This window comes from Passer domesticus, chromosome 3, assembly GCF_036417665.1.
Source record: "Passer domesticus isolate bPasDom1 chromosome 3, bPasDom1.hap1, whole genome shotgun sequence".
In the NCBI taxonomy this organism is placed as follows: domain Eukaryota; kingdom Metazoa; phylum Chordata; class Aves; order Passeriformes; family Passeridae; genus Passer; species Passer domesticus.
Genome location: NC_087476.1, coordinates 74,043,303 through 74,070,522, shown reverse-complemented (window position 1 = coordinate 74,070,522; position 27,220 = coordinate 74,043,303). Strand labels below are relative to the sequence as shown.

The 27,220-nt window shown below is 43.4% G+C and overlaps 1 protein-coding gene across 6 annotated transcripts in view; it reads right to left on the bottom strand.

The window, feature by feature from the left end:
- FRMD1 (FERM domain containing 1) overlaps positions 1–27,220 on the bottom strand; it is a 69,373-nt gene that overhangs the window by 29,273 nt on the left and 12,880 nt on the right. For 3 of the 6 annotated variants that reach the window (XM_064413972.1, XM_064413967.1, XM_064413971.1), the window contains exons 3-4: positions 17,035–17,176; positions 139–303 (exon numbers count right to left, since the gene is read on the bottom strand). In XM_064413972.1, coding sequence (XP_064270042.1) covers positions 139–234 — 96 coding nt within the window. In that variant the 5' untranslated portion in view covers positions 235–303; positions 17,035–17,176. Of the gene's footprint in view, positions 1–138; positions 304–10,301; positions 10,427–17,034; positions 17,177–18,006; positions 18,159–27,220 lie in introns of those variants that run through there. The other 3 variants (XM_064413968.1, XM_064413969.1, XM_064413970.1) reach the window with 3 other exon arrangements.

Below are 27,220 nucleotides of genomic sequence, written 5' to 3'. Positions count from 1 at the left end.
TTAGAAAATGAAGCATCAATTACCCTAAGCTGGCTAATAGCCTTTCGGTCAGCAGACTAGCACCAGGCTGTTGGGAGAACAATGGGAGCTAACAAAACTGAACTATGGCTGTGATGCAGCGACCTCCCGGCCACTCACCCCGACTGCCAGGCTGAGCTGCTCACGGGTGGGCAGGAAGACACAGACGCTCCGGATCTCCAGCTGCATCCTGCCGGCCAGCAGTGTCCTGCTCATGGTGGGCAGCTCCACAGGGGCTGGGGTCTCCTCTCCAGACAGGCGTCAGGCTCCCTTCATCCCATATACCTGTTGAAAAGGTAAGAGCATCAGTGCCATGCTTCTGTTGGCACTGGGAGCAGATCACAGCATGCATGTGATGAGATGTTTAAAAACAAAACCATTCCCAACAGTCATCCATTTTCCAGGGCCAGTCAATGTTTCCACCAGCATCACGGCACAAACTAGGCAGCGTCAACCCTTTAAACAGCTTGAAAGTCCCATGAGAGTGCCATAAAGCAATGAGGTCTCCCAGGAATAACAAACCAGACTCAAGGTTTCCAAACTCGTACAAGCGATAAGGCAGGTGGAACCTTGGGCCATTGCCTGAGAAAACCCGTGACATGGGAGAGTGCCCCATCCTTCAGTCAGGCACCTAGCTCACTCCCAAAGCAGAGATTTCAATGGGCTGTCAACAGGCACACCTCAGCGCAGAGGAGTTCATCTGTCTTCCCCCTCACTCCATCCCTACTCCCTGGGAAATCACTGCCTGAAATCCTCTACACCTCAACTCAAAGGAGGAGGTGGAACACAAAAGACTGAGCCACTGTATAACACCTTTTGTCAGGTAAGAATTGTCCTCCTCTCAAGCACTGAGCACAGGCTGCACAAGCATCTTACAGATGAAGTTCAGATATTAACAGAAATAAGAGATGAAAGTTTTCTTTGCAGCCAGATGCAAACATAATATTGACTTTACAGCTAGATTAGACAGTTTCTTCAGCAGCTTGTACCATTTTATGTATAGCCCTCTTCTCTCCAGTGCTCTCAGCATTCCTATCAGGAAGTATCCTGTGGCATGTGATGAATCCATCAGGAAGGGGAGAGGCTCCTTGAGGGTGGGTTAGGTATCAATGCCAGCAGAGACCTAAACCAGCAAGATACCAACCACAGGGTCCACTCCATCCCTACACAAGTTTTGATGTAACTCAGCCCCCAATTGCCCCAAACAAAGGGGTTGACTCCCTTCCACCAGCAGCACCTGAGCACTCACCTGCAGCACAGCAACAGAGGTGCTGCTGGCTGATGCCTATCCCCAAAGTCCCCATACACCCGGGGACAGATGCAGACCCCAGCAAGGGCAGACCAACGCACTAGTTCTGGCAGTGCCACCCTCTCCTCACCACCCACAGCCCAGCCCAGCCCACCTTCAGGGGACAGCTGTGAAGGGAGCCATGGGCTTTTCCTTCACCCTCCACAACGCATAAAACAAGAGGGATCACAAGCAGCAGGGAAGCAGGCCATGTTACGCTAACACACATACACATACATGCATGTACTTGCGTGCCTGTGCACTATAACTAAGTCCAAAAAGCATTTTGTGTTTAAAATCATGTTTGTCCTGTTTCAGGAGAAAATTGTGGCAGAACCAAATTCTTGTGTGGGAGATGGGAAAAGCAAACAATAATGTAGAGTACAGCAAATAGAACTTGGATTTATATCTCTTTCAACTCTGTACTCACACATCAATTTTTTAAAAATTATTTTTAAAGCAAATACAAAATAGATCCAGGAGTGTCCTCTTGCAAATACAGAAGCTGTTCTATGCACCGCTTTCCCTGAGCCAGCATATACAATGCTTCTTAACAAAGCAATTTTTAATTCAAGCTATGTAGAGCATTCCTTCTAAGACAGAAGTACACAAAAATGTAGACAAGGGAGTTATTAAAGTATTTTTTCAAAACAAGTATTTTGTTTAACAAGACCTAGGAGTTTTTTAAATATTGCTCTAAACTAAAGCAAGTGAGAAAAAGATATTTGACTTTATGGGACATGTGAAAGCTGCTATTAACTGAAATATTAAGAGGAAAATTCTGATTTATCTTCTCTCATTGAAATAATTATACTCACATGCTCTCTTAGGGTCTGGGCTACACACTATTAACGGTTGTATATAAATTACAGATGTCTACAGAATTACTTGAGGGCAACAGGTCACCACTATTATTGCCAGCTGATGTAATTCATGCCATAAACTTTATCAACAGCATAAAGACCTCAAGTATGAACTTATCTTAATTGTCAAACGGCTGCACTGGCCAGTACACGTTCCCTCTCACAAGGAAACATCACAACCAGTGAAGACATTAATGGGGCTCAAAAGAGAACTGAAAGTAGGACCAAAAAGTTACCATAAAACACAAACACATACACACAGATTCCTTTGGACAGCTGAAGAAACTGACTCCTACTTCCCCATAGCCTCTATAATAAAAAGTTTTTGGAGAGTTTTTTCCCACACCTGCTTTTTCCATTTGAATTTTTAAGAGAACAGCTGTGGACCCTCAGAACTGGGCAGTGAGAAAGGCAGAAGAGAAAGTGTTTTCCTTCTTATGATTCAAAACAAATGAGCTTCTGGACTCTCCCACAACAGGTAAGGGGTTAAAGAAAAAACATCCTTAATCTGAAGGGGGAGGTCAAACACAAGCCCAGCTCAACCTTCTCTTCTTTACAGGAATGTTAGGATGTGATAAAACATAATGAATCATTAACTTGCTAGCAATGCATGTTTACACCTTTACTTTTTTTTAAAAAAAGCTGTGAGTCAGGAATAACTGCCCAATGCAAACAAGTGACCAGAAGGAATGCTCTTACTTAAACATACACAATTTCAGACTGCCCATATGCCATTCCTTTGTTTACCACAGATTCCAACCTCTTAACCTCAATTAAACCATAAAAGCTCCAGCAAATGCACTGCAGATGAAATAATAAAAGCTGAAGTCAATCATCAGCCTCTGGGACATCCTACATGTTGTTTGTTTTTGTTAGGTTACTTTTTTTTAACTAACATCACTTCATGTTTTAGCTCCTGAAGAAGTGCATTTTGAGATGCAATTGCTCGGTCAAAGGCCCAGCAACTCTATCAATTAAAACAGTCAAAGGCACTATTTATTTGTATTCTTCTGGTATCAGGCAGGAGGCTGGGAAATCACTGCCTGAAATCCTCAGAGTGGTGGCACAGCTTATTTAGCATTGTTTATTTTACCTAAACACACATGCAGAGGATCTTTGGAAAATATGCTTGTCATTAATTTCAAGTCTTCTCTCACTAAGCAGCTCAAACACGGTCATAAAAACTCAATTAAATCTTCCCCTCCTCTCTCCACAGACCCTCAAGTTGCCTCCCAGCACAGGGCCAGAACCTCAGCACTTGCTGGATCAAAGCAGGAATGGATGAGGTTTGCTCCAGCAAGGCGGAAAAGAGCAGCAGAGCCCCCCATGGGAGGAAGAGGAGTTGAATGAGAAGGAAGGAGCCATTTGCTTCAGGGATCAGCAGGATGTCTCACTGAAACACTCACACCCCACCATACACCCAATGACACAAGGATGTCCTGCCACCACTGAATTTGGGGCCATGCCACTGCCAGCCTGTCTGGGAGAAGCTCTCATCGAGACAGCATGTGGGTTCTTGTAATGAACCACTGTATTTTACACACTAGCTCATAAAACCACAGCAAATTTGGTCCTAATTCTCATTTCAGCCTCTAGGTAAGCTACAACCACATCTCAAGAGGGTAAATGGGAATAGATGAATGAGCCATATCTTACCAAATCAGAGTAGCAAAGCAGAACAAAGTTCTTATCTATCAAGAAAAAAAGCACAGGTAATTCTGTGCTTCTCTCACAAACACCTGGAAACATGCTTTTTAAGGTTTACTGCAGGAAAACATCTGCTTTTCTAGAGCTGATACTGAACGAGCACCAAGCATCTTTCTGATGAAACCTTACCACAGTGGCCCTACAGCCTCTTATCAAGAATTGTCCAGAAACATTAAGACTCTTCTTAATATTTTCCAGACATCATCCGGAGATCTCTTCTAAGGCTTCTAAGAACACTATACCCTTAGGCTGCAGTTTCACAAACAGCTTAAGCAGCTTTAATCAAGGCAGTCCTGCAGCAACACAGACAGACAACTGCCTGGAAAGAAATCTGCCTTTGGCAGCAACCCACACTTGGGCTACTTTGTACTCATGATGAAATGCAGTCGTAGAAATGAAAACCCCCCTCACCTTCCAGGTATTTTGTCCCCTCAGATGCATACTGGAGGGCACCAGTACTATTGGCAAAAGAGAGTAACAAAGAGCCTGAGCAAGTAAAAGATGTCATGATGGCATGTATAAGCTGTCTCAGCAATTTTAAAAAACTCCACCCACGTCCTTTGACTAACCCTTGCAATGATGAAAATTTCTCTGAGAAGATACATCAACCAGGAAGGAGCGGAAACAAAGTTGCTTGTCAGGGCAGAAAACAAGACTGAAGCTAAATAGCTTTATGTCATGGCTGTAAGATGATGTGAAAAGTGCCACCTGTGACCAGCAATTAGGACAACTAGGTCACATCCTGCAGCAAACTCCCAGAAGCACATTGACTTTTCAAATGTGTCTACCTCACTATCATTCCAGAACTAGCACAACACATCCAAGGACAAAGATGCCACAGAGAGGTAGGTATCCACACACTGCTTTTTGGGTAAAATACACACCTGTCTTCAAACACTACACACCACTTCGTAGGAAACCCCTGTTCAAAGCCATTGAACAAGGAATACCAAGACACCTCCCAGTCACTTGGGTGCTTTGAAGCACTGGATTCCAGAAAATTCCACTGGTGCAGCTTGGCTGTGGGCATGTGCAACACTGACAGCAGAGACAACTAGCTTCAGCCCACGGAAGTGGGAGATGCAACTATAGCAGGGTCTCCATACCTGGTCAGGTGTGACCACAGTTCTCTCACAGGACAGGGATGTGGGCCTGGCCCCCACCCTTCCTTTAGGATTCTTCAAGAGGAGCAATGTGAGATGCATTCAAAAATTCCAGGGCTGTGAACCCAAGCAGATGTGATGGGGAAATTGCTGAGCATTGGTCTTAGATACTAGCCAACATCCTTTCCTTCTTACTGTACAAGCAGCACTCCTTGGTGACACCGAGCTTTAACAACAGCAAGGAAAATGCTTTCTTGCTAGTCTTCATTGCAGGATTAGATGCACCTCTTAGTTAGGCGTGCCTGATTGGGCTCTCCACCTTTGTGCTATAAAGTCTTCCTGCCCCACATCAGGCAGTACAAGTGAATCCTAGAACAGGAAACATGCTCTAGTGCTTGTAACTCTTCTGCTCTGCAGCCTCCCACAATGTGTTTAGGAAGAAGGGATCTCCCAAAATTCTGTGGACACCAATTCCTAACCTGGGACCATGCTGCTATGACACTCTGTAGGCTGCCCTAGTCCTTAAGCTCAAAAATAGGGACAGCTCTCCTAACCCAGGGGTGGTGGCATTCTCTTCCAGCCAAACAAAAGCGACTGATGTTTTTGGGAGCACTAACTCGTCCTGAAGGAGAGGAAAAAAGGCTTAACAAAGGACAGAGCACTGAAGGAGGTGCTCCTGCAGCACATGGAAGCACAAAGGCAGGGCAGCAATGGCAGGACCATGCAGGGTAGCTGCCACACTTCCACCCACCTCTCCCATGGGAAGAAGAAAGCTTCTCAGCAGTTTGCTCCCTTTGAGGACAGCACAACATGAATCACTTTATGACCTTAATATTTAGCTGAAACAAAACTGAGTTCAGGAGCTCTTTGAAAGATACAGACAATGAGTATTAAAGGCTTCAGGCAAAAGGGGATGAATTAGGATCTCGCAGGGACTATGTTTTTCCATCACTTATAAGTGATGGAAAGTGGCTTTGAATTTTTGTACTCAAAACCAGGCAGCCTTTTAAAATACATTATCAGTACTACATGCAAAACTTAGTAATGTACACGTTTTAAAGAATGCCCAAACAATAAAGTCTGCATCTAGAGCAAGCAATTCCTTTTCAGCACGCTTTTTAACCTGGGGAGACAAACAGTCTTCTTGTGGGAAGATAAATAGATCAACTGACCCTTCCTTTTCACTGACTGCTAAAAGTAGTAGTATGTACTACTACTTTTGTAGTACATACAGCACATTTTTTGTACTGTAGTACTACTGTATGTTTTGTACTGTAGTACTACAGAACTTTTTTTCTACCCTGTAGCACCTGACTACTGAGACACAGTTTCTATTGCAATGAATTTCATTACTGCTGCATAATCTACTAATGGACTTGTTTATTGAATACCAATCACTTGTAAGTCTTTCTCATACTTCATAAATCAAGCACATTAATTAAAGTTTAAGAGTACGTGGCAATTTAAGGTATCAATTGGCCTAGGCAACTGCAGAAGCATGAGAAAGAACCAGCAAAATATGGCACTGGCCATGAGCCAGCCTCAGTGTCCATTACACTTCACACAGAGCAGCTGCAGAGGAAGCCTGGTCAGAAATGCCAAGCTCCATTTTCTCAGCTGGATCCCCAACACACATCACATGAGATCTTCCAAAAGTTAAGAGAAGTGAATTGCTGGAATAGCCATTCCATAACAGCAACCTTGTCACCCCTCAAACACAACGACATGTCCCTTTTGAGATGGACCCTTAGGGAAATCTCATTTATGGGCATACAAATGCACAGCTGGGAGTGCACAAAGACAATGCCAGTCCAGAATCTCGGTGTAAGAACCAGAACAGAGATACTTCAATTTAGCACTTCAGTGCTTGGAATTTTGCCTTGTAAATCGCAGCTCTTCAGTAAAGACCATTCATCTTTTCTATCTATGTGAAACAGGAGAGGCAAAGTACAGGCAGCAAGTTCTTTACAATAAGGGAAAGTCAGGCTTCTTTCACAGGCACAGCAACTGTCAGGAAACTTAGGAAAAGCAGGAAAGCAGCAGCAAGACCTCTCTACTGACAACTCAGATGAGAAGCACCTTCCTATACTGTGCAAATTGCAAATGCACGACACGTCCTGACCCAAAAGCGTATCAGTTAATTCTCCAACTGGAAACATATTCCATTTTTAGTCTACCAAGGCTATAAACAGGATTTCTCCCAAGGGGATCCATTATACTCTTGTGTCAAGCACAACTGATGAGAGATACTCTTCTACAAGCCTGTCTTTGCGCAAGTTATTTTACAGGGATAGTATTTTTTCTCTTGAGCTACACTGGACTAACTTGGAATGTATCCCTAAGACTCAAGAAGTCTGTTGCAGAACTGTCCAAAAATTTCTTCATTACTATTTTCACCAAGATCTTCTAACAGTTACAGAAGCAGCAGACTACAAAGTCTTTATTAAATAGATAAATAAATAAAGAGCAAAGCGTAATTATAATTTCACAAGCAATACCTTGAGCTGCAGGACAAATAAGGAGAGACGTGGAGGGTTTTTATGGGTTGTTTTTTTTTTGAACAACGTAACAAATTCTTCTGAGTAGGAATAGCCTCTCTACCAGTAATAACCATGTAAAAAAATAAATTGGCTTGCTTCCCCTGAGGAAGGGGAAAGTCCACTGCTGACCTCATTGCATTTGAATCACTATCTAAATATCCAGACCAACCAGGCAGTTTCTGCATCAGTTTGCTTCTAACTTTTTCCCCCTCAAGTGTACAGCTAGTCTTGAAAATATTCAGAGCGGAGAGAAATACTGATTTAGGTGAAGTGGACAAAAAGAATAGATAAAATTCCACGTGGAACACAGCTTGCCTGTTACAAGTGCGAAAATGCCAATCTGCTGATACCTTGACAAAATTAACACAAACAGCAGGGTCTTTATGATTAGATGCAGTTTCAGAGACTGCACACAGCACTGTCAGACATCAGCTTTAGCAAAGCAATGGGGAAGACACAGACAAAAAAAGAAACAGAACAAAAAAACCCCCAGCCTTACAGAGTGCTACATTTTTGAGGCAATGCTGCATTGTGCAAAAAGAGGAAATAGAGGGAAAAAAAGAAAAGTTAAGAAACAGTTAAACAAGAAGCAAATTATCTTCTCCTGTGATACTCCAGGGAGCAGCTCCTCCTTGCCAGAGGATCTTGTTTGGGCCAAGCTCACCGTTTGTCTGTGCAGTTACTAATCACACACCACAAATTAAGGTGCCACTGCTTAACACCACCAAGACAATCAAGCAGCAGTGCAGTAACAGGGGACTTTCAGCAAGAAAAGAAGTGCAAGCCTAGAGCACAGTAAGCATGCAAGTCATTTACATCGTCTCACTCTGGAGGAACAGTAGGGTGACTTTTGAACAAAAGCCAATTGATAGAGAGTTAATCATTGGATTCATATGTTTTTTACCTGCAGTGCTGGGAAGAGAAAAGTGTTGTAGCTTTAAAGTACTATCAGCTTTGATTTTTAAAAAAAACAAAATATAACAAACAAAAAAAAACCCCCAAAACCCCACAACAATTCACCATAAAAAAATCTAAATGCCTGGCCCTCACCTGGGTCTAAAACTTTCTATCAGAAAAAGACTTAGATGAGAAAACCACATGTAAATCCACATGGTTTTGGTGTTACTGATGTCCATCCCATTTTATCAAGTTCATATTAAAAAATCCAGTTAACAACAACAAAAATTCTAAGGGGAAAAAAACCTGCCCAAAAAGCACAGACATTTTTTGGTAGACCACTGCAAAGAATCACTACAACTCCTATTCTTCAACAGCATTGTGCAGACTTATTTTTGTCTTATTCTTTTTTGTTTCCTTGCCTCTTTTCTTCCACAAGGTGATCTCTACAAGAAACACAACCCCCACTCACCTTTTTTTCTGATTTGACACTTCTTATCTGAAGCCAAAACACAGGCTACTACACAGACTCCCACCACCACTAGTGGTGAAACCAGGACACTTTGAGTGTTTAATTGTACAATTAAATGGGAGGAATAAACAACAGAGAGGCCAAGGCATTCTGTTGTCATTCCAAATTTTCCAGGAACAAAATAAAAATTAAAAATGCTAAACAAATTAATGGGTCACCAATGTTCACAGTTATGGTTTGTTGGTTTGGGTTTTTCAAAACATTTCTGAAGTGTTTATTGTCAGGGCCCAGGCATCACCGCGGTACTCTGAAGAAGGGATAAGGTTCAGACAGGGTGCTAGTTTTCTGGTGTGGTGGAAAAACACAGATGTGCATTTTAAATGCCACCAGGGAGTTAACCTGAGAGCCTGTCACTGCCGAATAGTAGGAGAAACATCTCTCCTCTCGATGCAGACGATGATGACTTCTCAGTACAGGAAACCCAAAGCCTTTCCCTATAAATCGTTACCAAAAAAGAATTCCAAGAGGTGGAGAAACAACGAGGTATGGAGACTTTTGCCTGGCTGACGCCCACCTCTTCTCCCGCAAGCACACACCTGCGGGGACACTCTCCTCCTGTCCCGCCCCGCACGGGCGCATCAAAGTCCCTCACGGCTCTCGGACCACCCAGACCAGCCCCACGAGATGCCTCCAGCCCCTCGCCCCCGGGGCTGCCCCACGGAAGGAGGCGGCCCAGGTGCTGCCCCACAGGGTGGGACCCACGGGGCCGTGTCCCTGTCAATCTCTCTCGGCACCTGCGAGGCAGGTGGCAGCCAACCGAGCACCAGCTGGGACGCGTCCCATACTCGTGCCATGGCGCGGCCCCACGGGAGCTCTCTGGGACACGGCCAGCCGCCTCGGGTGTCTCCCGTCGCGCAGCCGGTGTATTGCTGATCCCGCCCCAGCATCACCCCAACATCCAGCGAGACCCACCGGCGGGCCCCGGTCCACGACACCGAGGGACGGATAAGTTACCACGACCCCAGACTCCTCCAGAGCCCCACTCTCTCCTGTCCCCACCTTGTGCCTGCCCGCTCTCGCTGCCTCCGCTCAGGGTCACCCACGGTGGCGGCTCCGACGGAAAAACCCCCTGATAACGTGACACACCCGGAGATCGCTCCGGCCGACGCTCGCACCGCCTATCCAAGCCACAAAGTTGTAAATAGACTTTGGCAGCCGCTGCCGCGCAGTGGGACCGACCGCTGCAGCACGGAGCCTCTCCCAGCTCCGCGGGCAGCACACCGCCGTCCCAACGCCCTCGCCCCCACCATTTCCTCCCGCGGGCGGCGGGCGCAGCCGGGCGCCCAGCGGGTCCCTCCGCTCGCACCGCGCCCGGCACCCGTCCCCCCTCGCCTTTGTCCCCCGGCAGCTCACCGGCACCGCGCCCGCCTCCGCTGCCGCAGGAGCCCTGAGACACCCCCTCGCCGCTGTCCCGTCAGCGGAGCGCCACGCAGCTCCCCCGGTGCAGCATCCAGGGCGCACGCCGGAGCCCCCGAGGCGGAGCGGCGGTGGGGCGGAGCCAGGCGGGGCCGCATACAGGGAGAGGAAGCTGCGGGGGCGGGACGGGACGGGCGCTGTGTGCAGGGGAAGCTGCGGTAGTAGTCGGACTGTCTGAGGTGATGAGGATTTGCTGGCGGGGCTGCGAGGTGGTTTTGGTGGATACTCATTCCACCGTACTGGCAGCAATGAAGTTTGTGTAGGGGAAATTGCAATTAAGAATGACCGCAGCAAGTCACTGGAACTCGGTCCGGTTGGCTGTGCCGCAGCCAGGTTAATTGGGTGATGCTGGCAGGGGGAGATGGCTCAAAGCGTAAAGAGGTACAGTGTAAGAGTCGAGATCGGATCTGGGAACTCCGCACCTGGAGAGCCACAGTGCTCGAGAGGGAGGTGCTGTGTTGCACGCATGACATAAACCTTCTTGTTTCCATCCCTCTTCTGCGTTATCATCTGCTTTTTAATGCAGTAATTTTCTGAAAGAAGGCAGATGTCATCTCAATTTCTGTTGAGTTGCTCCTTCACGAGTAGGTTGTTGCTCAGTTTCCCCACATATTAAGTTCTATGTAATGATGCAGCAGGCATGGAAGGGGAGCAGGTGGAAAGGCTTTTGCACAGTGTTGCACAAGTCCATAGCAAAAAAATTGAGATTTGCCCAGGAGGAACCACAAGAGTGAGCCTGACTTGCTGGTCTAACATGGTCACCTGACAGGGTGATGTGAACAGGGCACCAGGTCAACCTGTACTGACCCCCAGGTTTTAATCTTGCATTTGAGGTCGAACACGAGACTGGCTAAAACCTCAGCCTTGCTAGCACAGGTAATAAAGAGGACAGCTTACTTTTGCCTCTTCCCAGCTGGACTGTAAGAGTGAGGCTGCTCTGTGAGCAGAGGGAATATCTCATCCCACAACAATCTTCTGAGAGAAAATATTGATGTCATTATCTGAGCAAATGGACAGGTACCTAATTTCAGGAATGGTTCCAGGGCTGTGGATCCTAACTGAATAGAGGCAACTCCCAATGGCCGAGGTGAAGTCTTTCATGGCTTGTCCTTTGGTTAAGCCAAGGCTGATCTATGTAGTTCCCCTCTCATCACGCCAGCTGTTTCTATGCTATTCTGAGGTGCCTAATGTGTGTTTTCATGGGCAGCTGACTTGGCATAACATCTTCCTTCTGTCCACAGAACATGTTACACTGTCTATTTTTATTCTTTACCATTTTCTGTCTCCTTCACTCCCTTTACTCGTGGTTGTATCACCTTCCTTAAGCCAGCACTGGAGCACTTCAGATTGCTAAACTGGTCAATCCCACTAAATGGACACAGAATCCGAGTTTTTTTTTTTTTGTTTTGTTTTGTTTTTTTTCCTGGAAGAGTGGCCTGCTCTGTTGGTGGATTAGATTGTCTCATGGAGTGGTCCAGCCAGTGCTGGAGTCAGCATCTTGCAATATCACCTACTCTTCCTCACTTATTTTCCAGCATGAATTTGCAGGATTGAATGCAAGGGCACAGAATCTAGTGCCTAAGTGTAGGCTCTGTTGTTGAATCTATTCTTATTTAACCTGCCCTGTACCATGTATAAAGCCTGTAGCAGAGCCAGCACAGTCGTCTGGTCAGTGGGACTTTCTGTCATACTCTGACAGCTAGTGGAGAACTTGAAATGTTAGTAAACAGCTCTGAACAGTTGCTGCATTCTTCTGGGTTTTGATCATTTGAAAAAGAAAATGTTACAGTAGCTTACAAACTCATGGCTCCAGTTTCTGTGAAATGGTGCTTTAGCTATCACATTTTCCCACATATTAAGTTCTGTGTAATGATGCAGCAGGCACTGTTTCTAGGCTGTTGAGACAGGGGTGTGCTCTGTGGCACACCACCTTCACCTGCTCTCCTCATCATTTGCACTAGAATCCTTAGGGCTATTTCCTTCACACAGAACCTGAGTAGGAGAGTAAGAAAAGTGTGGGTTGTGTGCAGGTGATGTTCCCAATGTAGCTGTGATGAAAAGGGAATTTAGTACAGAATGTCAGGTACCATTACCTTAATTGGAAGTATGGTAATTATTGCACGTAGCAGGTCTTCTAGGATTGTGTGGCACCCTAGAGAAAACAAACTGCATTTTGAGAAACATCAGGACTGCAGGAAAACTGAGATATTGTCAGCCTGTTTGTTTTTGAAGGAGACATCAAAGTGTTGGAATCTGAAGATATCTGTGTTCCAAGGAAATACCACTGCCAGCTTTCAAAGTATCAACTCTAGCTCTCCTGCTTGCAGTGCTGATAAGCATTTTCATCCAGCTTGCTCTGTAAAGTGGAACCTGGAGAGGGGGATTTATGGATCGGTTCTTAAAAGCTGGTGTCTTTAGAAAAAAGAGTGGCTTTTGTAAGCCGATGTCTTATGCAGAATCATGCTGGAGTCAGAGGGACCCCATGCAAAAATAAAAGTTTGCATAAGCAGGTGTCTTTACTCACTGTCTGCATTGAATATAGGCGAAGAGATCTGCTAGTGCAAAAGGGAAAGCTGTGGCTTGCCTTCTCTATAGAAAAAGTATCCCTTTCCTTTTCTTATAATAATTATCAGGGTGCATGTAGGAGATAATTTTGTTGCTAGTATTTAATGTCTAGTTCACAAGCAGTGCCCTCAGCTTGGAGAGAAATGGGTTGCTTGTAGAGTTTAAAAACAAAAGGAGTTTTCACTAATGATGTCGTGGAGCTGAAGCTGGCTTCAAGCTGTTCAAGTCATGAGAGGATGACTCAGAAGTCAGAAATTTGAGGCATTCTTATGTCTAGGGTTTAATCAACAGGCAAAGCGTTGGGAGGTAAGTGAGGAAATCAATGGCAAATCAAAGGAGACTAGGTCAGCTATTCATTAGAGAAAAGACTGATCTCAGGATATTAGCAGAAAGGAGGGCATGAAATGAATCCTAAAGAAAAGTTTAAACTAACCGTGTCTGCAGTGAGCCCTAAAAAAATTACTTGAATATCTTGCACGAAGGGCTATTTGCAGAACTGCATTCTCAGAGTCAGATTTAATCAGCTGCATACAGACACTTTCCAGCCATAATGCATCTCTTCCAGGAAAAATAATTGTGTATTTTTCATTGCGTATACAGTCATAGGTATTACACATGAAATTATAACAATCTGCTTTCTGTTAGCATACATGCTGAAGCAAAGTCATATTTGGTGATGTTCTCAGTGCATGTTACAGCTTGATTTTGCTTGCTCTAGCCTTATTCCTAGAAAATGATCAATAGCTTCAGTGGGACTATTCATCAAGCTATGGCTTTCATGATGAATGTGTTGCAAAATCAGGTTTAATTCTGAGCTCTGGGATCGGGATTTTTTTTTTATTTTTTACATATGAAATATCAAATTTATCTAAAAGAGCATGTAAACAGTAAAAATAAAGTTGCAGTGTGGCTTATCTGCTGATAGAGTGTTGGTTACATTATTGATAATAATTAGTCATTATACCAAACACTGTATACACGGTATAGGTATAATTGGTGAGGTATAACACACCAGTTTATATTAAATAAAAGTCAAATGTTGTTGTGCTGATCATTGACCACATTACTCTGCAAGTGAGGCCAAGGTACAGCTCTGGAGCCATAAACTGCTTGTGGGCACTTGAAGTTTGGCTCCTGTACCAGGGATGTGCCATGTGACTGGGGAGGACATAGGAGATTTTACTTTATACCCTATTGTCTCTGGTGCCATATATGTCACTGTGTGTTGCATCTTTCATCCCAGGTTGTTCTTCTTCAATAAGTTTTTCATTTGACATTTCAACAGAGACACCTTCAGGTAGTGAGGGAACAGCTGCATAATGTTGCTCCGTCAGCAGCCTTTGAAAACCAGGTGGTTAATCTGGGTAGGAAGAATGGGTTCATGAATCAAATTTGGCCCAAGAGCACAAAGGTTGTAACTCTTACCCTTGGCAGAGTCTCTGTGGGACTATATTTACTAAAATGGTCACAAGCCACATTTTATTCTAAAGTGAAATAGAATCTTTCAGTAACACAAAATCATTTAACCTCATTATAGGCTTATGGTTTTATTCTAACTCTGACCAAATTCCCAGGGCCCTTGATTTCAAGATTTCATAACCCAAGCTCTAATCAAGCCCAAACCTGTGTTCATTACAGAGCCTCCTGAGATCCCAGCTGGTGGTGGCAGAGCCATCATGTGGGTTTGTCAAAGATACATTTGATGTATCTTTGCCTATACAGGTGCTCTGGCAAGTTGGTATCTGCAGCTAAATACACAAAAGGTGCATAAGCTGCTGGTACAAATTTCTTTTTGGGGACAGGAGTTGTCTGCTGATTTCACCATACACTGAAATTCAAACTGTGAAGTTTTGGTTACTTTCTGATGACTTTAAAACCATGCCAGAGCTGTTAAATGCCTGCCCAGGGTTTCACAGTGCTTATCATGTCACTGATAGGCTTCCATGACAGCACTAAAATAATTTCATGTCCTTGGCATGGCAAACGTTGTCATTCATTGATTAATGAAGAATTCTTTCTGGCTGTCTGTTCCCTGCAAGTTTTCCTCTCTCGACCCCTAAAGACAGCAGTCCTGCCAAAGCATACCTTGCAAAGGAGTAAATTGGCTTCTGCCGTCTCTGAATGTGGGTTTCACAAAGGCTTTTCACTTCATTTTACTTCCTTTCATCTATGTGTTTTGCTTTTTGTTTTGATTAGAATTACTGTCTGTAGTATTGTTTTCCTATTTTTAAGTTTTTTCTCTCTAGCTGACTTATATATTCTTGGTCCAAAAGGAAGAATAACACCAGTACAGGGAAGGGTGGAATTTTTTACATAAACTAATCAACTTTGGAAATATTTGGAAGAATACTCCACAGTTAAGCTTTTTTCTAAAACTAAATGGAGGTTTTCTTTTTCTTTTTTTTTTTTTAATATGTTTTTATCTGTTCTTCCCTGGATGTAATATAAATGTCTGCAATTATAAAGTGTTAGAATATTAATAAAAAAGCAGTAGAATCAGGAAAGATCTACAAAGGCACTTGGGCTAGGAAGAGTTTTCTACACCACAGATTTTTTCATGCCCAAAGCATTGGCCTTTTCTCTTTTTTGAAAATCGTGTATGTTCCCTCGGATCCCCACCCCCCCAGCAAACTGGGATGTGGAAGAAATGTAATCTTGGCTGCTGAGGTCCTGCCTGCAGCCCCCTGCCTGGCGAGCACCTTGCACGGCCGCACAAAGGAGAGCTGATGTTTCTGGAGGGGTCATGGGGAGGGGGCTGGAGCGCATGGGAAAGGAAACATGCCTGAGAGCAGCTCCACCAGCTCTGAAATACTACGTGCAGGAAACATTTGGCTGAACAGAGGCTACCGCTTGCAAATGCCCCGGCGGCCTTTTCTCTACCTTCTGCTACCAGGCAGTGCTGCAGCTGTCCCTACCTTGGGAAATCTTGTGCTTAGATAAGAAAATACTGGGGGGAAAAATGCAGAGAAAGCCAAAAATAAGCATGCAAACATCCAAGTTTAAGGGAAGCAAAGTGTGTGCTGTGTCATCCTGCTTCTTCAATGAGAAATGGGGGATGAAAGGATGAAAGAAAAGGAGCACATTTAGGCTGAAAATTTACATGAAGTAATGGCACTAAGATGATTTGAATTACCCACAGGATGAATTTAGCCTGACGTGTAAAATCTATTTCTGCTATTATCACTGCTAACCTAAGCCTATTCACAGATAATTACAGTCAAATGCTTACCATGCTCTTGCTCATCTGTTTTTCCCTCCTGCCCATTTAGTAAATGCATCAGTTATGTATTAACACTGGTATGCTGTGTCAAAGCAGCAAGAGCTTTGAAATTAGGCAGCAGAAGCAAAATATAATATGACAGGAAAGAACCAGTGAAATCTGTAAACAAAGGGTTGTAAAAATGGTCATTAGAAGTCAGTTATGTTCTAGCAAATTAAGGTCTTAGAATTAAATAATTTACAACAGTGTCAATGCAAATGGAAGTCAATGTGGTAAGTTTAGCTAAAATGCCAAAAAATCCAATTTTTGCATTACTTGGGGCAAAACAGATCCAAACATGAAGAAAAGTCATTGCCTGTACCTGATTTAAAATGCTGTTGAAATTCATGAAATGTTGTCTTCTGCTGTACAGTGTGAATCTCCTGCACAGACACATTCCATAAATACACTTTTCTCCACCATGTTCTGGATAAAATTACTAATGCGTAGGTCCTGTGAGGTTTCTTCCTCATCACATTACCTGGCACTGAGTAAGAGGTTTGAATGAATTCCCAGCTCCTGTGCAAGGCCAAGTGTTGATCGGGAAGAGTGCTGTGATATCTGTCCATAGAGGAGGTGAGATTAGGAAAAGTGCCTGAAGTATGGAATTTTTTCCATCCAGAGAGTATACTTTTAAGTATATTAGAAAAAGACACATCTAGATCTCCCCTCATTCCTGATAAATTCTGTCTGTGTGGTTCAGTGGGTGCCCAAGGGTGGATTTGCTCTCACCTCTGAAAATGGGGTTCAGGTTCAAAGGTGCTCCACAAAACCCCCTTTTTCTTACAGATAGAGCTCTGCCCCTAACCTTTACAGCAGCACCAGTCTGGTCAGAGGCTTGCTTACCTGTCATAAGAGCTCTTGCTATTTTAGTATTCTTCTTGTCTCTGCAGGAGATGGTGGTTCTTCTACTGCCAGAACAAAACAATTTACTTGGGATTGAGTGTTTAAACCTGTCATTCTTCAGGAAGAAAAAAATGTCTTCTTCCTGAAAATAAACAGAGCTGATGTGAAAGCTTATATCAAGAAATAATAATCACATTTCACCTGGAGGCTGCGTGGAAGTGTTAAAATGTCTGCTGGAACTCATTTCATTAAATTATTTCTGTATTGAAAGCTATTCCATCACATTATAAATATTTCATCAAGTTATACAAAAAACTTAAGTATCTTATAAGTATAAAAAGTCTTGAGCACTGAAGCCCCCTTGTAAATAAAGAGTGTGGCTGTGAAATATAATCCCTGGTGGGATTGGATTCTGTCCTTTAGAAAGGACATTACTTTGAGACAGGCAAAGACAAAGTAGAAGCTGGAGATGATGGCTGGTAAGTGGAGAAAAGGCGAAAGTAATAAAAAATGTACACACAGGGGTTGCTAATCTGCAATGACGGTAAGCATGCCTCACTGACTTGAGTTCTGAATAAATCATGCTATCTATACCAAGGTTATCTCCTTTTGTCATCATACATCAAGTAAAGATGAGAAACACAAGTCAGCCTGGTTCACTTAAAGTTACTTCCAAAATGTAAAATGGTTCAAAATCTGTAAAAGGTAGGAAGTGTTCTCTAATTCTTTGTATGTCCTATAATTACTGTTACCATTATTGATTCTTGAAATATTTTAATTCAAGGTTGAGGATTGAGTTTTGGGGGTTTGTATGACTGTTTGTTTTTTCCATGGGAATGATGTCCACAGCCTCTTGGAAATGATCACACAGAGGAGTCCTACTTTTTAAAAATAGCTGTTTCTCTTCCTTCCATTAAAATGACAGAAGAAATACTCATCTCAACAACATCAAAAAGTAACTTTTAAAGTTACCCCTTGCCATCTCCAGTAGTAAAGCTGAGGTCTAGTAGAGGGAAGTCCTGCTGGCACTGAAGTTCCTTGGGGGTGGGTCTCATTCTCAAGGGATGAAGTGGGCTCTGGACACTGCCCCAAACATAGCACTTGGTCATGTAGACATGAGCAAGCTGCGGAAAGAGGGCTTTTCTGAAGAGACCAAAGCATTTCAACTGGGGATCCTACTCTGTAGTATCTTCCTTTTCAGGCCACTGATAAAATTAATGTTAAGATACATAGCACTTTATAATGTCCATCACATATTTCATTCCTTTTTTTCACTTCCTTTCAGGCGACAAATACAATTTTTCTTCAGTTTTTGTGTTGAAAAGAATTATAAGGAAATTAGAAAAAGGTAGTAATTTCCAATCAACATGACTGTGCCAGTTACATGGCCATCTGTCCTCATCAGTTTTTCTGGTTTTTACTTTACTGTGACTCTGCAGGGGTAAAAATAAGTAGGGTAAGTACTTTTATGTAAATAGAGATACCTATGTCATCCTTTCAGTCAAATGTCATGTGTAGAAAGCCAGTCCAGTGTCCCTGGACTGACAGGCATAAGGTCATTTCAGATACCTACAGTATTTTTGCTCTCTAGCTGCTCTCTCCCCTACAAGCGTACCTCTCTGAAACAGAAAATAGTATTCCCAAAAGTATTTGAACTGGATCAGTTTACTTCATCCATAAATACCCATATGTGTGCATCCAGGCCTATCCTCCATTTCAAAGGAGGGGAACAACATTGGCACTCATGCACAGAGGATGCCCATGGTAAAGATTGCTCTTGTGTGCCCACACGGAACCTGAAAGCAGGGGTATCATGACCTGCTGAGGAGGCAAACAGAGCTTGGCTCATAGCTGACTGTGTCCCTGCATTTTGGTCTAAGCTTCTGGGTGGCAAGGGGCAAATTCCTGCTCTCTGTTTTTAAGGCACCTAGTTTATGATGCAGCTTCAGGTTACAACTAAACTGGTCCAGCCAAAAGGAATGTTCTGATCCTCTCTCTCTGTCTTCTGCTGCTTCTTTGGAGTGCACTCTAGTAATGGTACAGCTGCAGGGTGAAGGCTATTTGGCCTACCCTGGAAAAATTGATATAATATTTTTCTAACTCTGTGTTGAATTGGAGAACCTTGCTCCAACAAAACACAAGGAGGGATGGCAGGAACTGCAGTTGAAGTTGCTACAGTGGCAAACAACCTTTTCAGCAGAAACCCGCTGCTTAATAGGGTTTACTGAAATGTCAAGTAGCACCTAACTCACAGAAAGTAAAGGACTAAGTATTAAAATTACCTGCTTTCTAGATCTGATGTGAAGCAGAAGAATGGGAGTGGATAGCTGAGGTAGCTGCAACTGGGAGATAGGCTATCCATGTTTCTAACAGCGAAGATACTTAGCAGAGGGAATTATCCAACTTTTTGTACCATGCCTCTTATCTTCTGGAAGAGTTGTGGGGCTTTGTATGTACCTGCCTTTCCCACTGTACATTCTCTTCCCCTCTTCCCTGGGGGCACATCAGCCAGTCTAATAAAGAAACAAAAACTCCTATCTCTGACTGGCTGTGGGAGAGCCCTTTCTCTTCTATTACTGTACAGATCATCTCACCTAAAATTGGGCAGCATAAATAGCTCTCAATAGTCCAGATCTGCATAGGCACCTGATGTCAATTACCTGAATATATTTGGGCATGTAAATAAGACCACAGTTGTCTGTACTTTAAGTACTTGACTGCACTGCTAGCAAAGAAAATTTGGACTTTCTTGGTTAATTTTAGGTGACATGAGAGAGGTTGGGAGACATATGAAACACTGTCTGTGACACCTTCAATTCTGAGGACTAGAAGCTTGGCCAAGTGCAAGATATGATGAGCCACGTATACATTTGGATAAGACTTGTGTCTGTAAGTAACACTTGCAGATGTTTACAAGGACTTTATCTACAGAATTCCCCCTGACTGGGACACAAGTCTTTATGAGTACAGGTGTATTCCTTACTGAAATTGTCAGTAACTGGTTGTATACATGCTATTTACTAAAGGCAAATATTGTACTGTCATTGCAGGAGCTCAAGCAAAATGCAACCTCTTCTGTGATAGGACATAAAGTAAATAACATCATCCATCCAGTATTTACTTACCCTTAGCCTTACATGGGATAAACTGGTGAATGAAGCCAAATACAATGAGATAGTGGACAAAAACAATGTCAAAATTTATTTGCATTTAGTCAGTAGCCCAGGAATGAGAATTGTGGTGGTTGTGGTGATGAGCCAGAGGAATGCTGCTGTTATTAAGAGCTCTTTGCTGTGTCACACATTCCTGTATTTTTCAGGATCTGAAGGAATTAGCCTCAGGAAAGCTCAGAGTTTATTTCAGGTGGGTAAACCCTGTTTTCTGGCCTTTTGGTCGGTGGTGGGAAACATTCTTAGCAATTGAAGGAAAGATCAACCGGCTAGATAAGAATTTGTTATCTTCCAGATGACAGGTTATGAAAGCAGAGAAGAGGGCTGTGTCTGTTAGGTGTAGGCTAGGAATGACAAAGAAATTTAACCCCATTCCAAAAATGTTAACCATATTGTTCACGCTCAGCAGTGAGGAGGCCTGTGGCTGCTGTGAGATTAAACTTGTGACCCCCGACAAGAGCTTAGACCAGCCTGTCAAAAGCATTATGCTTGAAGGCAGTAATCGTTCTTTATTAGAAGAACAGTTACTTTGCCTTGTTTCTACTGCCCACCTATGAATTGCATTTTGGCTGCAGCACCACCTTTAGGAGAGGGTGTGTAGTTTAATTACTAACAACAGCAGATTCCTAAAGGCTGTGGACAGCCTCTTCAATGTGGTTTAACTGGCCCTTAAAAAGTAGCTCAATGTAAAAATGTACTTATCTGGTGTAACAGTGATTTTCCACAGGGCTGTTAGGGGCTGGTAGTAGACTTTAAATTATTTCAGAGCATGTAAATATTTTTATTAAAGGAAATTGGGAAAATTTTGTTTTGTTATTTTCAAGCAGACTTAAGACCTAAGTTTTTAGAATGGCTGTGCCTATTTATGGCCATCAATTTCAGATCGTCCTGTGAAAGGCACCTGTTTGAAGAGCTGCAGGATTGAGACTATTGCAGCCTCGGTGGTCCAGAGAAAGGCTATTATGTGGCATTAAGAGCTCATACAGTTGTAAAAAGTGAGTGAGCTTTTAGGCCCAGAGGCTCTTCAGCAGGTTTGCAGAGAGTAAGCTGCTCCTGAGTGCTCAGCTTCCATGACTTTGGTGGACTTGTGACTGCTCTTCCAAGTCCTCAACAAAAATTACAGTTGTTATAGTTCCCCATAGTTGTGGGATTTTTTTCACATTCTCTGTTGACAAGTTCTTTCAAAGAAAAAGTGTGAAGTGCTTTAGTATTTTGTTTAGTAGGCTGATTCACTCAGTTTTACTCTAGTGGTTCAGGCATTTTGTCACAACTGTATTACAGCATGTGCTTGTAATGAATATGCACTGAACAAGAAAATAACTAATTTAGGCCACAGAATATATTCATTGTAGTCAGTTTCAAAATACGTGAAAAGCATTTTTAAAGGAATAAAATCCTTTAATAATATCATTTTATATGGAAACTGCTGCACAATGTTATAGCCACATCCAGACCACTTAAAGTTTTCTGCAAACATCTGGATCCTTATTGCACCCCCTTGCCTAACTTCATCTTTCTGATCCCTCAGGCTCTGTGGATGCTGAGAGTTACATTTGGAAACATCTTAACTGAACACACCTCCTGCTTCTTACTTTTAAAGGAGATAGACATAGGATGTAATTTTTTCTTTTCAGGAGCACTGTGGATGCTCATACTACTAATGCAGTCTACAAGTACAAACTCCTACTCCTGCAGACTACTTACACCCTAGAAGATGCTAAAACAGTGGTATTCTTCTAAGTTCTCCTTTCCCAGGTTCCATGCTGTCCACTTTGAGGTGTTTGATTCACCCCTGTGTTTATTTTGATGAGGATGCTGCCACCTGCTTTTTGCTATCAATCGATGTTGCCAGTGTGATCATGGTAGGGCATATTCAGCTGCAGTGTCCCTTGGGACTGGGAGTATCTCTCTTCTAGCCTTTCAGGATAAAAAGCTGCAGCAAAGCCATTCATCCCAGGGTACAGGGATTACATCACAAGGGCAGATGCAGAGTTTTTAGTGAATGAAGTTCACTGCTATTCACAGAAAACTGTCTTTAGCTATGTTTAAAATACCTTCAATGCCTCTGTGTGTGTGTGTGCGCTGAGAAACAGATAACTGATACAGTGAAGTCTTTGATACTTTTTTTCAATGAGGCTAATTGTCCCTGCATAGTTTTTGGACAAGCCTGCAATAGTGATGTTTGGTTGCTGCCCAGGATTAGCATGTTTAGCGATAGGAGAAGGAGAAATAGGGAGAGATGGCATCCAGTACCTAGGTGATGGGCCTAGCTCAGTGACATGCATCTGAATAAGGTAAGACATGGCTATTTAACCCTGGAATCATTTTTCTAGCTAATCATGGAATGTGCATGACATTTGTTATTACTGAGATTATAATGCATCCATTCACTCTACTAGAACTGCTAAGCTGTTCCCACTGAAAGTAATGGAAGCTTTGTATAAGCTGAAGAGAAGCAGAAGTGCCACTGGAGCAGGTCAGGCAGTTTCTCTACCCAGCTTTATTTTTAGGGACCTGGATAACTGATGTGGAAGCCCTCCTGCTGCAGTTTTGGTAAGAACACATTGGAAAGTTATATACTTCATAGAAATCTTTATTTCCATGTTATAAGTTTTCTCTAAGAGTACTTTTGAATTTCTTGGCCTTCAATAATGTAGCTTTATTTGATTTTGCTTTATCTTTATTACAGAGAACATTGTAATTCAGTTTTCACTCCCATCAGAACCACTGTGTGATCACGAGATCACGAAATCGACTCAATGCGTGGCAGGTGAGCTACAAAGCTGAGGGAGCAATGTTGGCCCTCACCTTCCTGGTATCAAGAGGATTTATTGTCCCTGTTTTGTCACTGAAAGTGCTAGCCATTTTGCTTACTGATTTTGCACTGGGTAAAAAACATCATTGGTGCACTTGACTTGCCTGCCTCAGAAGTGCTACAGAAATGTCTTAGAATTTGACAAATTCAAAGTAGTGAAAGACACAAATAGGAAGACACATGGTCCAAAACATTAGACAGTTAATTCACTGATTCATATGTGCATGTTCTGACACCCTATGCATATTTGGAAAACTGAGCCAAATGTACTAGGACACTGTTAAAGCACTCTGCAGTCTGCAAATAGATGTGGAACTGGGATGCCTTTAGTTCCCAGGCAGTAGTTTTCTCAGTCCTAGTTGTAGTTACATATTGGTTTGCTGTTGAGCAACCAAAGAATACCATGAAATTGTTTTGATCACTGCATATTTTCCACTTGCAGTTTTTAAAAATATCCTTTGAAATATCTCCTCCACTTTCTTGTTGAGAACAGAAATTAGGCTCGCAGAACAGGCAGATTTCTGTTGTTTCTCAATCAATCTGGCAAGTGCGTGGTCTGATGCTAACATTTTCATTAAGCTCAAGGTGGTGTTAAGGAATTGATTTGACCCTTTAATGGCCTGATGTGTTCTGTTTCTGCATGTAATTTAGACAGCTGCCTAATAAAAGAGTTTTAAGTGTAACAATAAACATTGCTCTCTCTTTTTGTATCTGGTAGCAAACCTGCAATTCCTCTCTCAATATTCATTACGTGTAGAATACAGCAAAGTTTTGGGGACAAGAATAATGTCTTAACATTTACACAGCATTAGATATACATCAAGTCACTGCTTGCTGGAGCCTAAGCCTCTAATCAATATAAAGCCATATCTCATGAGGATACAGTGTAGTAGAATTGAATTACTGAAGTCAGTGGGAAGAATTCAGCTGTGTCATGGCTAGAATATGGATCTGAGAGGACAGTTCTTTCTTACTGTGCAGCACTCTTTTCAATCCCATACTGAAGGGGAGTCCAGCATCAAGAAATAAAAATATTCTGAAAAAAGCCTTCTGACTCTGTGCTAGAGGTCCATGCGGAGAGATATGGGTGAGCTAGTTGGGGCTGACTGATAGCAACACCTGAATCCTGTCCACTGCAGAGCTCCTGCCACAATTCCTATAGGCTGTCATAGAACAGAATATTTCAGGTTGGAAAGGTTTATAGCACATCTAGTCCAACAACCCTGCAATGAGCAAGGACGTCTTCAACTACATCAGGTTGCACAGAACCGTGAACCTCATCCAGTCTGACTTTGGATTTTCCAGGGATGAGGGCATCTGCCGCCTCTCTGGACAACCTGTTCCAGTGTTTTACTAAGTGCTTTGTAAAGAAAAGGTCTTTCTTAGATATTATTTAATATACCTTCTTTCAGTTTAAAGCCATTCCCCTATCACTACATGCCCTTGTAAAAAGTCCCTCCCCAGAATTCATGTACCCTTGTAGGTATTGGAAGGCTGTTACAAGGTGTCTCCAGAGCCTGCCCTTTTCCTTGCTGAACAACTCCAGTTCTCTGAGCCTGTCTTCATAGGGGACATGCTCCAGCCCTGTGATGAACTTAGTGGCCCAATATGCTGGTTTCAGCTGGGGTATTTTCTTCATAGTGGTTAGTACAGCTTGGTTGCTGACAGGGGTTAAACCATGACAGCAAGAGTCCTTCTCTGGGCTCACTCCACCAGGTCCATGTCCTTCTTATGTTCGGGGTCCCAGAGGGGGATTCAGTTCTCCAGGTAGGCCCTCACCAGAGTGGAGTAGACACCATTCCCTCAACCTGTTGGTTACTCTTCATTAAGAGCAGAAAATATATCCAAGATCATCAAGCCCAGCCTTGGACCAAATGCCACTGTGCCCACTAAACCATACCACAAAGGTTTGTGCAAATGATGCAGCCCAGGATACTGTCACTGTTACAGCAGCAGCGGGGTGGGAGAGGAGGTGAAATTCAGTAGTGGAGATGCAGGCTGGAGTGAGGCAGCCTTCCTGGGGGCCATACAGCCCACTCTTTGAAGTCGTGGAACAGTTTCCAAGTGCCATTTGTGCCCCTGGCTTGGTTTGCATACACACGGCATTACCTCACCCAACAAAGCCGCGTCAGCCAGGGCTGCACAATGGTGGGGGCTGGCTGTGCCCCATGGGGGGCTCCCAGTTGCCCTGGGAACGCAGCATTCCAGCATCAGCTGCTAATGTGCAAAGCCTGCTGCTGGGGGTTGGCTCGGGCAGAGCATGGGAACATTCTTGCATACTTGATGAGACAGAAACAAACCGACTTTTAACAGAACAACAGCCAGGCATAATCCCCCCCACCCCTTGCCCCACAGCCTTCACCCCCCCCCCCCCCCCCCCCCCCGAAACCAAAGCTCTCTGGACTTTTGTATGAGAGCTAGGAGGTTCATTTCCAGGGTATTTTGCCAATACAGTGAACCAAGGATATGTTCTGATCCAGGAGTGAATTTTCCATGTCTTGGGGAAAGAATGGCCTTAGTGTTGAATCCCTATAGTGTTATTTCCTACAGTCTTTTAGACTAGGACATCCAGGCATCCTTGGCCAGGCCCTTCCTGTGGAAAGTTAACACCTGGGGCAGCTGGGACACTCAGTGACCATGATCAGTCATCTGCCTTTCTCAAGCCTCTTTTTGTTTTTCCTGCAGTTTACCGCCTGCAAAAAGAGCACCAAAACATGGCTTGGCTGTCTCCAGAGCCCCTATCCACAGCGAAGCAGTGGATATTTACCACAAGGTAGTAGCTCTCGATATCACCACAAGGCTTTTGTGGGGAAAAAAAAGAGTGAGACCAAGGAAGGCAAAGTGGCACTGAGGGCCATTTCCTACTTCAGGATTCACTAAGTCAGAGAATATCAGTATGGGACTGCGTGGAGTTCTCACCTTAGCCCCCACTTATGGGCAGAGCTGGCTTCAGTAAAGGCAAACCTGACTCATCTTTGTTTAAGAAGAAGCTAAACAGTAACTTTATTGAGTAAGTAATTCAAGGCACAACCTCTGTGTCTCTGTAGCACATTGGTGTAACAGAAGGAACAGTGATGCAGAGATTGTCTTAGCAGGATGCATTAGTGAGCCCAGTTTTTGCACTGTTCATGAACCTTTAATTATTCAAGGCATACATGTGCAAGAGTTACTTGTGTATTTTTCCTTCTACACACAGAAAAACTTGCAGCATCCCCTGTGTAAGACAAGCTGCAGTTGCACAAGGCAGCTCTCATGGCAGCTCTCATCCTTTTGTGCTGAAATATTCCAAATCCCCTCTCTGGCTTCAAAAAACACTTTTAGGAGAAGTGATGGGCAGGGTTTGTGTAGCTGGTTTGCAGTTGATGGCTGTGGGGGATGCAGGTTTAGTCTACCCAGTGACAATGGTTCTCAGATCCTGCAACTCAGTGCCCATTGATGCAACTACTGGTAATAAATTTGGTGACAGACCTTTGCTTGCTGGTAATCCAGTAAATAGTGTCTGTTCCTAAACCAGAATTTTAAGAGACAGCTAATGCTGCAGCACCACATGGCAAGCTCTTTAAAGGAGCATCAGTTTCAAATCTCTCTGTCTCATCTGTGCTGTGCTGGTGCTAATAGCTGCATGCTGTACACAAAGCTCTTTCAAATAAAGATTTAAGAGAAGACTTGCTTTTGTCTTCTCAGATTGTTTACTTTGTAAACACGTTGTTATGTACTGTCAGTTCAGCTATTTCCTCCCCCCCGCAGTCTTCTTCTGAGATTCTTTATATCTTGCTTTCACACAGCATCTAAGGAGAGAAATTGCTGTGCCATATGTCTGTAAAATTGTTACACTTAATAAGTAGTCTGGATAGTAGATACAAGGCTTACTCCTACTTCACCCTTTTTTTTAAAGAATATTTTTGGCATGAGGATGAAGCTTTTTTGACCTAATAAGACCGCTAAAGCTGTATTTACAACATCATCAAGCTATGGCCTGAATTCTTCCTGTGGCCCCAAAGAATCTGGAGACACATCTGTAGCAAATCCCTTAAATCTCTAGTTCAGTGCTTTCAAACCATGTTGGTCATGACTGAATACTGCTATTGTTCCTTGCCTTCTGACACATCTCTTCATCCAGTTGATCCACAGCTGAGTGGTTGCACATCTTTGCAGGCTGCCTTCTCCATGACGGAAAGATTTATGAACAGTGAGAGGCCAA